This window comes from Pongo pygmaeus, chromosome 9, assembly GCF_028885625.2.
Source record: "Pongo pygmaeus isolate AG05252 chromosome 9, NHGRI_mPonPyg2-v2.0_pri, whole genome shotgun sequence".
NCBI lineage: Eukaryota > Metazoa > Chordata > Mammalia > Primates > Hominidae > Pongo > Pongo pygmaeus.
The window spans coordinates 77,901,255-77,919,956 of NC_072382.2; the positions used below are offsets into that span (position 1 = coordinate 77,901,255).

General features: G+C 40.4%; 1 protein-coding gene across 1 annotated transcript in view; it reads left to right on the forward strand.

Annotated features, from left to right (window-relative positions):
* The window catches only part of ACER3 (alkaline ceramidase 3), a 162,595-nt gene that overhangs the window by 88,498 nt on the left and 55,395 nt on the right, over positions 1–18,702 (forward strand). The window contains exon 3 of the mRNA XM_054437810.2: positions 8,134–8,186. Coding sequence (XP_054293785.1) covers positions 8,134–8,186 — 53 coding nt within the window. The remainder of the gene's footprint in view (positions 1–8,133; positions 8,187–18,702) is intronic.

An 18,702-nucleotide genomic window follows, 5' to 3' on the forward strand; every position in this document is an offset into this window, starting at 1 on the left:
AGTATGTTTTGTTGAGAGAAAGATAATATGGACGATCTTTTCTGTCTTTTCCTGAATTTACTAAGATCTAAAAATTATACTTGCCTTCATTTTTCTTCCCATCTAATGAAAATATGTTTGATGCTAAATATGTGCCTTATACTTGCACTTCTGCCTTTTGAATTATTTTATTTGGTTCCTCTAATTTTGTCTTGATTCATATCCTTACCATGAAATGATCCTCTCCTAAGTTTTGGATCAGCTCTGACTTTTTAAAATTTATATACTAAAATCAGAGGTTCTAAAGTACCTGTATCTTATCAAAAACAATTTTATGTACAGCCTTAAGTTACAACTTATTTTTTATCACAAGATTCATAAATAAAAGTCTTAACGGGAATAAATTATACAGCAATTGCTAACTTTGGTGGGATATTTTTATTGCTCTTTTACTTTTGTGTCTTGCTGATTTTTATAGCTAGAAGGGTTTTTTTACTCTCCCCTCCCACATTAAAGCACATCATAGTATTCCCTTGAAGTGGATATAGTCAACATAATGAAACATTTTAAGAGGCTCACAATAGCGGTGTTGATCCTCTTGGTCTTCTTTTCTTTCCAGTATTTTAATGTGTCTGGAGAACATTTGAGTTCATCATTGACTAAAGAGAAAGTGACCAAAATGCTTTCTGAATTCTCCCTTGATTTCTTGTTAAATGTGGAGATGTGACTGAGTTTCCCCCATCTGGTTCACTTTAGAGAGCTAATTTCAGGCACCTTATTTTATTTCTCCCCCTTCCTTCTATCCTTCTGCCCTATTTCTTGTGAAATACTGGATTATCAAAGGAGAAGGGAAAAAAATCAGCCATTCAGCAAATACCTAATAAGTGTTCTCTATATGCCTGGCACTGGGCTAGTTTCTGGTGACAGTGAACTGTGGAGACCTAGACTATGCCTTTATGAACCTTAGAATCCAAAAGTGATCTTTGGCTTTTCATGGGCAACAGTCATTGACAGCCCTTTAAAATACATGTACCAGGGCACCCACTGAATCAGAAGCTTCTGGACTGGCCTAGCGTTTTAAAAGCTGTATGGGCAAAACAGTATGATCCAAAAGCTGATAACTACTAGCCTTATCAAACATTATTTCTTGGATGCTTTGTATAGTAGACTTAACTGGAGAGGAAGCAGTGGAACATTTGACTTAGGAGATGGCACTTAAAATGGATCTAGGATATACACTGAAGTATTAAGGAGTAAAAGGACATGATGTATCAATTTACTCATAAATGTTAAAAAAATTATATATATATATACACACACACACACATACATATATGAAAATTAGCCAGATGATAAAAATTGGTGAATCTGAACCAATATGTAGAACATATCCAAGAATTCACTATACTATTATTTCTTTTTTTTTTTTTTTTTTGAGATGGAGTCTCTCCCTGTCGCCTAAGCTGGAGTGCAGTGGCACAATCTCGGCTCACTGCAACCTCCGCCTCCCAGGTTCAAGGGATTCTCCTGCCTCAGCCTCCCGAGTAGCTGGGACTACAGGCACCCACCAACATGCCCGGCTAATTTTTGTATTTTTAGTAGAGACAGAGTTTCACTAAGTTGGCCAGGCTGGTCTCGAACTCCTGACCTCATGATCTGCCTGCCTTGGCCTCTCAAAGTGCTGGGATTACAGGTTTGAGCCACTGCGCCCGGCTACTATACTATTCTTTCAACATTTCTGTAAGGTTGAAATTACTTCAAAAGAAAAAAATTGAAAGAAACAAAAAGCAAACAATAAAATGGCTATAGAAGTTACGTAATATTTCTTTTTTTTTTTTTTAGACAGAGTCTCATTCTATCACCTAGGCTGGAGTGCAGTGGCACAATCTCAACTCACTGTAACCTCCGCCTCCCAGGTTAAGCAATTCTCCTGCCTCAGCCTCCCAAGTAGCTGCAATTACAGGTGCCTGTCACCACGCCCAGCTAATTTTTGTATTTTTAGTAAAGAGAGGGTTTCACCATGTTGGCCAGGCTGGTCTCAAACTCCTGACCTCAAGTGATCTGCCCGCCTCAGCCTCCCAAAGTGCTGGGATTACAAGTGTGAGCCACCGCACCCAGCCATGAAGTTGCATAAGATTTCAATAAGCAGAGAGATAGGTTGGGGGCAAGTGGGATTGAACAATGGAAAGAGTAAGTATTCCAGGCAGAAGTGACAGAGTGAGCACAGGATGAGCAAAGGCGAAGCAGACTAGAGTTAATGGTGTGAGATGAGAGACCAAAGGCAATCAGCTGTGACTGAACTACAAGCTACAGTGGAAGAAATCAGCGGAGCCAGATTATGAAGCTCCATGTATGCCTTGCAAGGAGTTTATTCATTATTTAAGCTAGCAGTTAAAGCAGGATGCACACACTGCAAGGAGTGAGAAAAATCTTTTGGGATGCAGGAAGAAAACTCTTTAACTTCTATTTGTGGCTGGATGCAGTGGCTTACACCTGTAATCCCAGCACTTTGGGAGGCCAAGGTGGGTGGATTACTTGAGGTCAGGAGTTGGAGACTAGCCTGGCCAACATGGCGAAACCCTGTCTCTACTAAAAATACAAAAATTAGCTGGGTGTGGTGGTGGATGCCTGTAATCCCAGCTACTCAGGAGGCTGATGCAGGAGAATTGCTTGAACCTGGGAGGCAGAGGTTGCAGTGAGCCAAGATTGTGCCATTGCACTCCAGCCGCGTTGACAGAGTGAGACTCTGTCTCAAAAAACAAAACAAAACTAGACAAAAAACTTCTATTTGTATATAGTTACTTCTTTACCTCACTTTTTAAAAATTTGTATTTTATGTGTTTTAAAATGTATAGTATCTTAGCACCACAGTTTGTATATAGTTTACAAATAAATATATGGGGTTGCTTAAAAATATTTTTGATATCAAAATTGGAAAACTAGTCTTTAGACATTTTCCTGCCTTGTAACCCAAGTGATATTTTTAAAATGCAAAACTGATTATTTCAATTCCTATGTGTATGTGTCATTTTTTAACAACTGTACTTTCTCCTTAGGATAAAGTCCAAATCTGAATCAGATTTTAACATGGCTTTAAAAGTTCTTCTTCTTTTTTTTTTTTTTTTGGGGGGGGATGGAGTTTCACTCTTGTCGCCCAGGCTAGAGTGCAATGGCGCGATCTTGGCTCACTGCAACCTCCGCCACCCAGGTTCAAGCGATTCTCCTGCCTCAGCCTCCCAAGTAGCTGGGATTACAGGCTTGCACCACCACGCCTGGCTAATTTTGTATTTTTAGTAGAGACAGGGTTTCACCATGTTGGTCAGGCTGGTCTCGAACTCCCAACCTCAGGTGATCCACCCACCTCGGCCTCCCAAAGTGCTGGGATTACAGGTGTGAGCCACCACACCTGGTCTAAAAGTTCTTCTTAAACTATTTTCTATAAACCATGCATGCGAGTTTCATCATTGGATCCCTACACCAAGTTGTTCATGGCTTAAGCCAAACTCTTTTAGTTCTTCAAATGCACGAACTTTGCCTTTATTCTAGATGACTCTTCTACATAGAATGATCTCATTTTTTTAAAAATTCTTTCATCTGGCTAATTTCAATTTATTCTTCAAATTCTAGCTTAAGTATTACTTCCTCAGACAGCCCTCTTTTGATCCCCTAGATGAGGTAATAACATTACTCTTTGCATAGATTCCCATAGCTCTATAACTCCCCTTTTTGATGTTTTTTTGTTTGGTGGTTTGGTTGGTTTTTTTTGTCTGTTTTTTTTGTTTGTTTGTTTTTTTGTTTTTTTGACAAGATTTCACTCTGTCACCGAGGCTGGAGTGCAGTGGCACAATCATGGCTCACTGCAGCTTCAACCTCCCAGGCTCAAGTGATCCTCCCACCTCAGCCTCCCAAGTAGCTGTGACTACAGGACTATGCCATCACACCCAGTTAACCTTCTGTATCCTTTGTAGAGACAAAGATTCTCCATGTTGGGCAGGCTGGTCTCAAACTCCTGAGCTCAAGGGATCTACCCACCTTGGCCTCCCAAAGTCCTGGGATTACAGGTGTGAGTCACCATACCCGGCCCCCTTTTTATATTTTTAATGATTTGTTTAAAGTTCTGCGACAGGAACCATATTTCTCTTGTACACTCATTTATCCCAATGGAAATGCTTGGAGTATTAAGTACACAGTAAATATTTATTGAAAACAAATGGGGTCCTCGTTAAGGAAATACTAATCAAAATGATAATGAAATACCACTTCACATCCATTAGGATGGCTGTAATCACAAAGACAGCCAGTGATAAATATTGGCAAGATGTGGAGAAATTAGTGTATTGCTGATAGGAATATAAGATGGTACAGACACTCTGAAAAACACTTCCTCAAAATACTAAACCATGTGACCCAGAAATCTCACTCCAAAGTGTATATGAATGAATGAAATAAAAACATATGTCCACATAAAAACTTGTATATGAGTGTTCACAGCAGCACTATTCATAATAGCGAAAATGTAGAAACAACCTAAATGTCTTTTTTAGCTCAGGCTGCCATAACAAAATACCTTAGACTGGGTGGCTTAAGCAACACACATTTATTTCTCACAGTTCTGGAGGCTTGGAAGTCCAAGATCAAGGTGGCATTTAATTTGGTTCCTGGTGAGGAACCAAAACCAAAAAACGTCTCCTTCCTGGCTTGCAGATGGTCACTTTCTTGCTGTGTCTCACATGGCCTTTCCTCTGTCTGTGCTGTGGAAAGAGAAGAAGCTTCAGTGTCTTACTCTTATAAGGGCACTAATCCCATCCTGGGGATGCCATGCCCATATGACCTCATCCAAACCTAATTAACTCCCAAAGGTCTCACCTCCAGATACCATCACATTAGGGGCTAGAGCTTCAACATATGAACTGGGGAGTTGAGGAGGCAGGCATAGAAACATTCAGTACATAGCAATGTCCATCACCTGATGAATGGATAAGTAAAATATGGTATGTTCATATAATGGAATATTATTATTCGTCCATAAAAAGGATGAATCACTGCTGCATGTGATGGCATAAATGAACCTTGGAAACATTATGCTTAAGGAAGAGAAGCTAGACATAAAAGACTACATGATATAAGATTCCACTTAGATGTAATGTCCCCAGTAGGCAAATCTGTAGAGACAAAGTAGACTAATGATTGCCCAGGGCTGGAGGGGTTGAGAGAAAATGGAAAATGACTGCCAATGGGTATAGGCTTTCTTTTAGGGGTGATGAAAATGTTCTAAAATTAGGTTGAGGTGATGTTTGCACAACTCTGAATATACTGAAAACAATTGAATTGTATACTTTGAATTGATTTTATGTGAATTATATCTCAAGAAACCTGATAAACTTCAGCAAAACTTGGTGGTTTGCTTTAAAGGGGCAAAATACAAAATATTGCATAGAGAATGCTGTTCTATTACATGTTTCTGGACTCTAAATGTCTAGAAATGTCAGTTGCAGGAGAGTGCTTTTTAAGAAAGGAAAATAACAAACAAAAAAGAGGAGTAAACCTAGTGCTACCCTCTCCTGAAAGGAATTTGAAACCTCTGAGTAGCCACCAGAATAGATTTTCATCAGAATACTTTTTTATGCGTTACCCAGATTGTTGAAAGGAAATAAATTGTAGAGATCTCTAAAATGTCAGACGTTTAATGGCTCTGTGAGCAAAAGCAGGGAAAAAAATCAGACTTTTAATGCTATATAATTTAACAGTATCAATAGAACACTTTGAAAAGGTTTTGATAAAAACAGTCCTTGAGTAAGGCATGATAAAGTGGCCATTCTACCAAGATGAATAATCATCTCATCTCACTTTTTTTTTTTTTACTTCATAGTATATTGTTATTGTGTGACTTTAAATAACTTAAAGGTTTTTTTTTTCCTTTACATTGAATAATTTATCCACCTTTGTACCTTCTAATTACTTTTTTGGGAAAAAAGGCACGAACCACCCCACTTCCTTATTTCTCTAATGAGATGAGTGCAATAACTATCTTATTTCCCTCATTTCATTTTGAGGAGTAAAAATTACAATCTATATAGTGATTTTTTTAAAGGCAAGAATAACATATAGTTTGAAATTTTTCTCAGGTGGCTTCATACAAATTATTTAATGACACCCCTACTCACTACATTTGTTGGGCTAAGTCCTATGTATCCTTAAGTTTAATCTGTACCATCATTCTTGCATTCTTGGATTTCCTTCACAAGCATTCCTTCTCTGTGCTTCCATGGTACTCAACGCATATGTCCATGTACAGGCACTGTCTGTTTATCTGCCTGTCTCTTCCATTAGACTATATGTTTCATTAAGGCCAATGACTGGATCTTATCTTTGTACCTCAGCATCTATAATTGAATTTGGAAAATAGGATGCACTCAGTAAATTCTGAACTAAACTGAATCAGAAAAAAAAGCTTTATTAGATGTTATAGGGGCTGATACTTGATCAGTTAATTTTTTTAAGTTGAAGCATAGAATTTTTTTAATTTTGGATATTAAACCTTTGATATATTGAATCACAGAATTATTGAATACATATATACATGAAGTTTAATTTTTAATTTTTAATTTTTTGTTTTTTCGTTCTTGAGATGGAGTCTCACTCTGTCACTGAGGCTGAAGTGCAGTTGCACAATCTCGGCTCACTGCAACCTCCATTTCCCAGTTTTAAGCGATCCTCCCACCTCAGCCTCCCAAGTAGCTGGGACTACAGGTGTGCATCACCATGTCTGGCTAATTTTTGTATTTTTAGTAGAGATGGGGTTTCACCATATTGACCAGGCTGATCTCGAACTCCTGACCTCAGGTGATCTGTCTGCCTCAGCCTCCAAAGTGCTGGGATTACAGGTGTGAGCCACCGGGCTGGGCCTGAAGTTTTATTTTTGTTGTATATAATCTTTGACAATTATTTAACATAGGGCATGACCACTGAATGAGAGACCCTAATTTTAGTTCTACTTACTCTTTGCTTTAAAAACCAAACATTTTATAAAACCCTAAAATGAAAATAGTTTATTTAAAATGGAGGCACTTGGGAAGAACTTAGGACATGAACACAGAATCTTTTTATTTTTTAATTTTATTATTATTATCTTATGTATTAATAGAGATAAGGTCTCACTATGTTGCCCAGGCTGGTCTTGAACTTCTGAGTTCAAGTGATCCTCTGGCCTTAGCCTCCCAAAGTGCTGGGATTACAAGCCTGAGCCACTGTGCCCTGCCTACAGAATCTTTTTAGATTTTTGCTATTTTTCCCAATCTGTAACAGATATCCAACCACACCTAATTCAACAATGATTTTTATTAGCAACTTTTTTTCTTTTTTTTTTTTTTTTTTTTTTTGAGACAGAGTTTTGCTCTTGTTGCCCAGGCTGGAGTGCAGTGGCACAGTCTCAGCTCACTGCAACCTCCTTCTTCTGGATTCAAACGATTCTCTTGCCTCAGCCTCCTGAGTAGCTGGTATTACAGGGGCCTGCCACCATGACCAGCTAATTTTTGTATTTTTAGTAGAGACGGGGTTTCACCATGTTGGCCAGGCTGGTCTTGAACTCCTGACCTTAGGTGGTCCACCCGCCTCAACCTCCCAAAGTGCTGGGATTACAGGCGCGAGCCACTGTGCCTGGCCAGCAACTCATTTTTATTAAGTGTACTTTAAGCATTTTAAATAGTTCTTGGAGAAGCAACAACTCTTTTTGCAGTCATAGCTCTGATAACCAAATACAATGGCATCAACAAGTTCAGGAACAAACTGACTGGCTCTTAGTAAGCATACACCTTAGCCATTTGGGTCAGAAGTGCAAAGGAGTAGCTAACCAGCTATGTGCATTAAAACTTATCCTGAGCATCAGATAATACATTTTACAGAAATAATGGAATATTGTTAGTCTAGTAAGTCACTTAGTAGAGGAAATTTAGGAGAATTTATATTGTACTTCTTTTCTACACCAAAATTTCATCAATTATAGCACTTACTCAAGAGTCAGCTATATCTTGCCACTAGATTTTATAAACTTCATTATCCTTAACTCAATGCTTTGAAATGTCTTATTGTCTTCTCAGGTCACTGTCCACGCACAAAGAATTTCATGCTAATTTTTTTTCATTTGTTTAATTTCAGTGGTAGGAATGGGATCCTGGTGCTTCCACATGACTCTGAAATATGAAATGCAGGTTAGTAATGATGAAATTGACAAATGCTTATTTCTCTTAATTCAGAAGTACTTCAGATTTGAAAAAAGAGTACATAACTATGGCTAAAAGATGGGATTTGTAATCTCTGGAGTTTTTTACTTCAAGTCTGAGGATCCAAACTGACTAAGTGAAGTGAAGAAATAAGCAGGTGAGTCCATAAAGAAAACAAGTACAAATAGTATAGGGCTTTTTGACCATCTCTGTGCAGGCATATAAAATTGACAGCAGCATTAGAGAGCAGAGTCACATGGGGACATCTTAAAAAGACATAATCAGTTCACCAGAACAATATATTCTTATTCTGAGATACCTGCATTCTTTCATGTCTCTATGGCATCCATTTGAATGGTCTGAGTCCCTCTACGTAGCAAGACTTTAAAGCAAGCTTGTCCAACCTGTGGGCCGCATGTGAACCAGGATGGCTTTGAATGCAGCCCAATACAAATTCATAAACTTTCTTAAAACATTATAAGATTTTTTTTTGCAATTTATTTTTATTTTTATTTTTCATTTTTTTGAGTCGAAGTTTTGCTCTTATTGCCCAGGCTGGAGTGCAGTGGCGCGATCTTGGCTCACTGCAACCTCTGCCTCCCTGCAACCTCCGCCTCCCAGGTTCAAGCAATTCTCCTGCCTCAGCCTCCCAAGTAGCTAGGACTACAGGCACCCACCACCAAGCCCGGCTAATTTTTTATATTTTTAGTAGAGACGGGGTTTCACCACGTTGGCCAGGCTGGTCTCGAACTCCTGACCTCAGGTGATCCGCCTGCCTCAGCCTCCCAAAATGCTGAGATTACAAGCATGAGCCACCGCACCCGGCCGTTAGTGTTAATTTTATGTGTGGCTCAGGGAAGCCAAAAGATTGGACACCCCTGCAGAGCTAGCCAAGGATTTTTAGTTTCCATCCTTACTCTGAGGAGGGAATATATGTCAAGTCCTCAGTCTTTTGATCTCTTGATTTCCCATCACTAATCCAGAAACTTCTAGAACAGTAGTACAAATAAAATCTGAGCTACATTTGTAATTTAAATTTTTCTAGTAGCTACATTGAAAAAAAGTACACAGAAATGGGTGAAAATAGTAATATATTTTATTTGGCTGGGTGCGGTGGCTCACGCCTGTAATCCCAGCACTTTGAGAGGCCGAGGTGGGTGGATCACGAGGTCAGGAGATTGAGACCATCCTGGCCAACATGTTGAAACCCCATCTCTACTAAAAATACAAAAATTAGCTGGGTGTGGTGGTGTGCGCCTGTAATCCCAGCTACCCGGGAAGCTGAGGCAGGAGAATCTCTTGAGCCTGGGAGGCGGAGATCGCAGTAAGCCAAGATCACGCCACTGCACTCCAGCCTGGCGACAGAGCAAGACTCCATCTCTAATAATAATAATAATAATAATAATAATAATATATTTTATTTAACCCAGTATATCTAAAATACTACTTCTCTCTATATATGTAATCAATATAAAAAATTATGAATAAAGTATTTCATATTCTTAAATCTAGTTATATTTTATACCTGCAATATATTTTTAGTTCAGATTAGGCTTATTTCAAGTGCTCAGTAGCCACATTGGAGTGTCAAAACCTGAGTGTGGCTTATAGGATAGCCACATGGGGTGGGGACCATCCATCACAGAACTCTGGGACCTGAGCCAGTTAAAGAGAGTGTCAACATAGGGGGATAGTCCAGTGTAGGGTGTCAGAGCCTAACTAGGAGTGAGGAGGGTATTTACACATCAAGGCAGCCCAGGGACAGTGTATTAGAGACCAGGGTTGAAAAGGTATCCATGCAAAGGGGACAGCTCAGTGCAGAATAAGGAGGGTGTCCTCACAAGTTGGGGAGGTCATTTGACATGTGATTGGAATCTGAGTGGGATGGAGAGAGTGCCACATAGAGGGGACAGCTTTGTGCCACGTTTTGGTACCCTGGGAAGGTGAGGGTGACTTCTACATGGCAGAGTGGCCCAGTGCAGGATCTGAGAGCACAAGCAGAGTCGAGAGGCCGTCTAAGTGGAGGTGCAGCAGCAGCCCAGCACCGAGTGTTGAAGCCTGAATTGAGTGAGAAGGGCATTGCTTGGGAAAAGGAGAGGTAGCAATGGAAGCCATGTTGCATACAGGGTAATTAATCAAATAAATAAATACATTAAAGAGAATGGGAGCCAGGTTTCTTACTGTTAGAGAACAAAGTCGCAAATACGGAAAAGATGAAAACTAGAATGAGCTCTGTGGTGACAAATTGAAATTGGAGTTAACAGTGCAAACTCCTATGTTCAATACATACATATATAATAGACATAAATATGATGTGAAAATATGTGATATGCATATGTATTTATTTTGTGTATATGTATACATACTTAAATGTATACATATTTTAATACACACATATGTACATACATTCTCAAGCTCTGTCCATGAGAGGATCTGGGAATGGGGAACTTCAAAGCCAAAGAATATACCTAGCATCCAGATCTTGTTTTCTAAAAATCATTCTTCTTTAAAAGGAACCAGGGCTGACTCCAAGGGCTGGGGCAGAAAAAAAAAAAGGACAATATCAGCCTAGATCATCTTTTTATGCCAGAAAAAATGGAAAGGCTCAAAAAATTATGGGAATATGTCAAAAGGACACTGAAGCCAACTTGAAGGGGTTCCTGCTGGCCAAATCTGGGACAATTTGAGCATCAAAATAAATGGTAATGGGTTATAATAGTTATAATATAACCTGATGAGTAATATGGGAAATCTGAGTCCATACTAGATAATAAATGATGTATTAAATGAAATAATACATGCATATAAATAAATGAATAAAGAAAAAGTTTGATGTTGAAGAGCATATTTATATAGTTTCAAAGTACCTTTCCACAAAATACTTAAAAGGGGGAGAAAGAATACCTTTACAGTGGAGAAGCCAAGTGGGAAACACCTTAATCAAGCAACCTAATCATCACTAATGGGACAAATCAAAATTATATGTGTTAATGGAAAAACTAAACCCTGTCAAATATCTTTATTTTATTATTTTTAATTTTTATTATTATTATTTTTTGAGATGGAGTTTCACCCTTGTCACTTAGGCTGGCAGGCAGTGGTGCAATCTTGGCTTATGGCAACCTCTGCCTCCCAGGTTCAAGTGATTCTCCTGCCGCAGCCTCCCGAGTAGCTGGGGTTACAGGCATGCACCATCATGCCCAGCTAATTTTTTTTTTTTTTTTTTTTTTTTTTTTTGAGATGGAGTCTCACTCTGTCGCCCAGAGTGACACTGGAATGCAGTGTGATCAGGGCTCACTGCAACCTCTGCCTCCCAGGTTCAAGCGATTCTCCTGCCTCAGCCTCCTGAGTAGCTGGGGTTATAAGCGCCCGCCACCATGCCTCGCTAATTTTTGTATTTTTAGTAGAGACGGGGTTTCACCACATTGGCCAGGCTGGTCTTGAACTCTTGACCTCAGATGATCCACCCACCTGGCCTCCCAAAGTGCTGGGATTACAGGCGTGAGCCACTGTGCCCGGCCTGTCAAGTATTTTTTAAAGGTTTATTCCGAGCCAATATTAGTGACCACGGCATGGTGTGATACTGGTGGGCTGGGGGAAGTCCCCAAACAGCAGTGGACCTCTATCCTAGCCAATGTCCAGGCTCTTGACACCATCACAAGAATGAATTCAAGGACAAGTTGAAAAATAATGAAAGTAAAGAAATTTATTGCAAAGAGTAAAAGTACACACTCAAGGGAGTGCAGGCGTACTTGAGAGAGTGTCATGCAGTGGGGTTTGGGGCTGCTACCTTTATGTGTTTCTCTAATCAAGGAATGGAATATTCATGAAAATTCCTGGAAAAAGGTAGAGATTTATCAGAACTGTGGTGCCACCCACTTTTACATCAAATATAGGTGTTCCTGGAACTGTCATAGTGAGGGAGAAGAAAAGGAAAAATTAGTTAGGTAAACGGTTAAGGCTGGTCCTTGGAAAAGCTGCCTGCCTGAAAAATCACAGCTACAGGCAAGATAGAGCAGCTTGGAGAAAAACTCAGACTGTAGAAGCTGCCTGCCTGAAAAATCGCAGCTATAGTGCACCTGCACAGATAAGCCACAGATAAGCAGGCAAGGCAGGAAAAGTCCAGCATAGAAGCTCTTTGTTCTTTGTATGATTAGCGAGCTCCCAGGAAGTTTCCTCCCCTTTTCAGACATGTACACAGTGGGCCCCATGGAAACTTGCACAGGGAGGAGGGGGGCTTACTTTAAACAAACCCACAATTATACAAACAAAAAGTGTCACTTTATGCTTACCTAGAGACATACCCACAACTACATAAAGGGGAGTTATGCAGACAGTTTTATAGATAAGTTTCTCAAACACTTACAGACATGAGAGCAGTTTCTTATGAACGCTTTTCAATTCAGCTTTTCTTCTTTTGCTTATTAAACTTTTGCTCCAACCTCATTCTTTGGGTCCACACTCCTTAATTTTCTTGAGACCATGAGCTCGGATAACAAATTAGACAACGAGACCAGTGACCCTGACCTATTTCAATGGTGCTGCTGGGTTTGTGGTTTAGTATGTTAATGAGCATATAATGAGGTCCTAGGTGAAACCTAGGTCAAATCCAGTGACATGCTGGATCCAATCGGTCTTAGCCAGCTTGGTCCACACCCTGTTTTTCAGGATCTTACCAGCCCAAAGACTCTAAGTCATGTGAAATTGCTGCCTGGAATTTCTTCTCCACCCTGTATTATTCCTATCTCAAGACAATAGAGTCTCAAGAGGTCCTTTGATTTCCTTGTCATGTGATGCTATACCAAAGTCAGGTTGAAAAGTAAGCCACATTATAGTGGGTTAAGAAAAGAAACCTGGTCAAGTAGCCAAGATGGCCGAATAGGAACAGCTCCAGTCTACAACTCTCAGCATGGGCGACACAGAAGACAGGTGACTTCTGCATTTCCAGCTGAGGTACCGGGTTTATCTCACTGGGGAGTGCCGGACATTGGATGCAGGTCAGTGGGTGCAGCACACCATGCGTGAGCCAAAGCAGGGCAAGGCATCGCCTCACCCAGGAAGCGCAAGAGGTCATGGAATTCCCTTTCCTAGTCAAAGAAAGGGGTGACCGACAGCACCTGGAAAATTGGGTCACTCCCACCCTAATACTGCACTTTCCCAATGGGCTTAACAAACCGCACACCAGGAGATTATATCCCGCACCTGGCTCGGAAGGTCCTACGCTCACAGAGCCTCTCTCATTGCTAGCACAGCAGTCTGAGATCAAACTGCAAGGTGGCAATGAGGCTGGGGGAGGGGCGCCCACCATTGCCGAGGCTTGAGTAGGTAAACAAAGTGGCCGGGAAGCTTGAACTGGGTGAAGCCCACCACAGCTCAAGGAGGCCTGCCTGCCTCTGTAGGCTCCACCTCTGGGGGCAGGGCACAGACAAACAAAAGGCAGCAGTAACCTCTGCAGACTTAAATGTCCCTGTCTGACAGCTTTGAAGAGAGTAGTGGTTCTCCCAGCATGCAGCTTGAGATCTGAGAACGGGCAGACTGCCTCCTCAAGTGGGTCCCTGACCCCCGAGTAGCCTAACTGGGAGGCACCCCCCAGTAGGGGCGGACTGACCCCTCACACGGCTGGGTACTCCTCTGAGACAAAACTTCCAGAGGAACGATGAGGCAGCAGCATTTGCGGTTCACCAATATCCTCTGTTCTGCAGCCACCGCTGCTGATACCCAGGCAAACAGGGTCTGGAGTGGACCTCCAGCAAACTCCAACAGACCTGCAGCTGAGGGTCCTGACTGTTAGAAGGAAAACTAACAAACAGAAAGGACATCCACACCAAAAACCCATCTCTACGTCACCATCATCAAAGACCAAAGGTAGATAAAACCACAAAGATGGGGAAAAAACAGAGCAGAAAAACTGGAAACTCTAAAAATCAGAGCGCCTCTCCTCCTCCAAAGGAACGCAGCTCCTCACCAGCAACGGAACAAAGCTGGATGGAGAATGACTTTGACAAATTGAGAGAAGAAGGCTTCAGAAGATGAAACTACTCCGAGCTAAAGGAGGAAGTTAGAACCTATGGCAAAGAATTTAAAAACCTTGAAAAAAATTAGATGAATGGCTAACTAGAATAACCAATGCAGAGAAGTCCTTAAAGGACCTGCTGGAGCTGAAAACCACGGCATGAGAACTACGTGATGAATGCACAAGCCTCAGTAGCCAATACGATCAACTGGAAGAAAGGCTATCAGTGATGGAAGACGAAATGAATGAAATGAAGCCAGAAGAGAAGTTTAGAGAAAAAAGAATAAAAATAAATGAACAAAGCCTCCAAGAAATATGGGACTATGTGAAAAGACCAAATCTATGTCTGATTGGTGTACCTGAAAGTGACAGGGAGAATGGAACCAAATTGGAAAACACTCTGCAGGATATTATCCAGGAGAACTTCCCCAATCTAGCAAGGCAGGCCAACATTCAAATTCAGGAAATACAGAGAATGCCACAAAGATGCTCCTCGAGAAGAGCAACTCCAAGACACATAATTGTCAGATTCACCAAAGTTGAAATGAAGGAAAAAATGTTAAGGGCAGCCAGAGAGAAAGGTTGGGTTACCCACAAAGGGAAGCCCATCAGACTAAAAGCTGATCTCTCAGCAGAAACTCTACAAGCCAGAAGAGAGTGGGGGCCAATATTCGACATTCTTAAAGAAAAGAATTTTCAACCCAGAATTTCATATCCAGCCAAACTAAGCTTCATAAGTGAAGGAGAAATAAAATACTTTACAGACAAGCAAATGCTGAGAGATTTTGTCACCACCAGCCCTGCCCTAAAAGAGCTCCTGAAGGAAGCACTAAACATGGAAAGGAACAACCGGTACCAGCCACTGCAAAAACATGCCAAATTGTAAAGACCAGCGAGGCTAGGAAGAAACTACATCAACTAACGAGCAAAATAACCAGCTAACATCATAATGACAGGATCAAATTCACACATAACAATATTAACCTTAAATGTAAATAGGCTAAATGCTCCAATTAAAAGACACAGACTGGCAAATTGGATAAAGAGTCAAGACCCATCAGTGTGCTGTATTCAGGAGACCCATCTCACGTGCAGAGACACACATAGGCTCAAAATAAAGGGATGCAGGAAGATCTACCAAGCAAATGGAAAACAAAAAAAGGCAGGGGTTGCAATCCTAGTCTCTGATAAAACAGACTTTAAACCAACAAAGATCAAAGGAGACAAAGAAGGCCATTACATAATGGTAAAAGGATCAATTCAACAAGAAGAGCTAACTATCCTAAATATATATGCACCCAATACAGGAGCACCCAGATTCATAAAGCAAGTCCTTAGAGACCTACAAAGAGACTTAGACTCCCACACAATGATAATGGGAGACTTTAACACACCACTGTCAACATTAGACAGATCAACGAGACAGAAAGTTAACAAGGATATCCAGGAATTGAACTCAGCTCTGCACCAAGTGGACCTAATAGACATCTACAGAACTCTCCACCCCAAATCAACAGAATATACATTCTTTTCAGCACCACACCACCCCTATTCCAAAACTGACCACATAGTTGGAAGTAAAGCACTCCTCAGCAAATGTAAAAGAATAGAAATTATAACTGTCTCTCAGACCACAGTGCAATCAAACTAGAACACAGGATTAAGAAACTCACTCAAAACCGCTCAACTACATGGAAACTGAACAACCTGCTCCTGAATGACTACTGGCTACATAATGAAATGAAGGCAGAAATAAAGATGTTCTTTGAAACCAATGAGAACAAAGACACAACATACCAGAATCTCTGGGACACATTCAAAGCAGTGTGTAGAGGGAAATTTATAGCACCAAATGCCCACAAGAGAAAGCAGGAAAGATCTAAAATTGACACCCCAACATCACAATTAAAAGAACTAGAGAAGCAAGAGCAAACACATTCAAAAGCTAGCAGAAGGCAAGAAATAACTAAGATCAGAGCAGAACTGAAGGAGATAGAGACACAAAAAACCCTTCAAAAAAATCAATGAATCCAGGAGCTGCTTTTTTGAAAAGGTCAACAAAATTGATAGACCGCTAGCAAGACTAATAAAGAAAAAAAGAGAGAAGAATCTAATAGACGCAATCAAAAATGATAAAGGGGATATCACCACCAATCCCACAGAAATACAAACTACCATCAGAGAATACTATAAACACCTCTACGCAAATAAACTAGAAAATCTAGAAGAAATGGATAAATTCCTGGACACATACCCTTCCCAAGACTAAACCAGGAAGAAGTTGAATCTCTGAATAGACCAATAACCGGCTCTGAAATTGAGGCAATAATTAGTAGCTTACCAACCAAAAAAAGTACAGGACCAGATGGATTCACAGCCGAATTCTACCAGAGGTACAAGGAGCAGCTGGTACCATTCCTTCTGAAACTATTCCAATCAATAGAAAAAGAGGGAATCCTCCCTAACTCATTTTATGAGGCCAGCATCATCCTGTTACCAAAGCCTGGCAGAGAATTTTAGGCCAATATCCTTGATGAACATTGATGCAAAAATCCTCAATAAAATACTGGCAAACTGAATCCAGCAGCACATCAAATAGCTTATCCACCATGATCAAGTGGGCTTCATCCCTGGGATGCAAGGCTGGTTCAACATCTGCAAATCAATAAACGTAATCCAGCATATAAACAGAACCAAAGACAAAAACCACATGATTAATCGTAATAGATGCAGAAAAGGCCTTTGACAAAATTCAACAGCCCTTCGTGCTAAAAACTCTCAGTAAATTAGGTATTGATGGGACATATCTCAAAATAATAAGAGCTATTTATGACAAACCCACAGCCAATATCATACTGAATGGGCAAAAACTGGAAGCATTCCCTTTGAAAACTGGCACAAGACAGGGATGCCCTCTCTCACCACTCCTATTCAACATAGTGTTGGAAGTTCTGGCCAGGGCAATCAGGCAGGAGAAGGAAATAAAGGGCATTCAATTAGGAAAAGAGGAAGTCAAATTGTCCCTGTTTGCAGATGACATGATTGTATATCTAGAAAACCCCATCGTCTCAGCCCAAAATCTCCTTAAGCTGATAAGCAACTTCAGCAAAGTCTCAGGATACAAAATCAATGTGCAAAAATCACAAGCATTCTTATACACCAATAACAGACAAACAGAGAGCCAAATCATGAGTGAACTCCCATTCACAATTGCTTCAAAGAGAATAAAATACCTAGGAATCCAGCTTACAAGGGATGTGAAGGACCTCTTCAAGGAGAACTACAAACCACTGCTCAATGAAATAAAAGAGGATACAAACAAATGGAAGAACATTCCATGCTCATGGGTAGGAAGAATCAATATTGTGAAAATGGCCATACTGCCCAAGGTAATTTATAGATTCAATGCCATCCCCATCAAGCTACCAATGACTTTCTTCACAGAATCGGAAAAAACTACTTTAAAGTTCATATGGAACCAAAAAAGAGCCCACATCACCAAGTCAATCCTAAGCCAAAAGAACAAAGCTGGAGGCATCACGCTACCTGACTTCAAACTGTACTACAAGGCTACAGTAACCAAAACAGCCTGGTACTGGTACCAAAACAGAGATATAGACCAATGAAACAGAACAGAGCCCTCAGAAATAATGCCACATATCTACAACTATCTGATCTTTGATGAACCTGACAAAAACAAGCAATGGGGAAAGGATTCCCTATTTAATAAATGGTGCTGGGAAAACTGGCTAGCCATATGTAGAAAGCTGAAACTGGATCCCTTCCTTACACCTTATACAAAAATTAATTGAAGATGGATTAAAGACTTACATGTTAGACCTAAAACTATAAAAACCCTAGAAGAAAATCTAGGCAATACCATTCAGGACATAGGTATGGGCAAGGACGTCATGTCTAAAACACCAAAAGCAATGGCAACAAAGGTCAAAATTGACAAATGGGATCTAATTAAACTGAAGAGCTTCTGCACAGCAAAAGAAACTACCATCAGAGTGAACACGCAACCTACAGAATGGGAGAAAATTTTTGCAATCTACTCATCTGACAAAGACCTAATATCCAGAATCTACAAAGAACTCAAACAAATTTACAAGAAAAAAACAAACAACTCCATCAAAAAGTGGGCGAAGGACATGAACAGACACTTCTCAAAAGAAGACATTTATGCAGCCAAAAAACACATGAAAAAATGCTCACCACCACTGGCCATCAGAGAAATGCAAATCAAAACCACAATGAGATACCATCTCACACCAGTTAGAATGGTGATCATTAAAAAGTCAGGAAACAACACGTTGGAGAGGATGTGGAGAAATAGGAACACTTTTACACTGTTGGTGGGACTGTAAACTAGTTCAACCATTGTGGAAGTCCGTGTGGCGATTCCTCAGGGATCTAGAACTAGAAATACCATTTGACCCAGCCATCCCATTACTGGGTATATACCCAAAGGATTATAAATCATGCTGC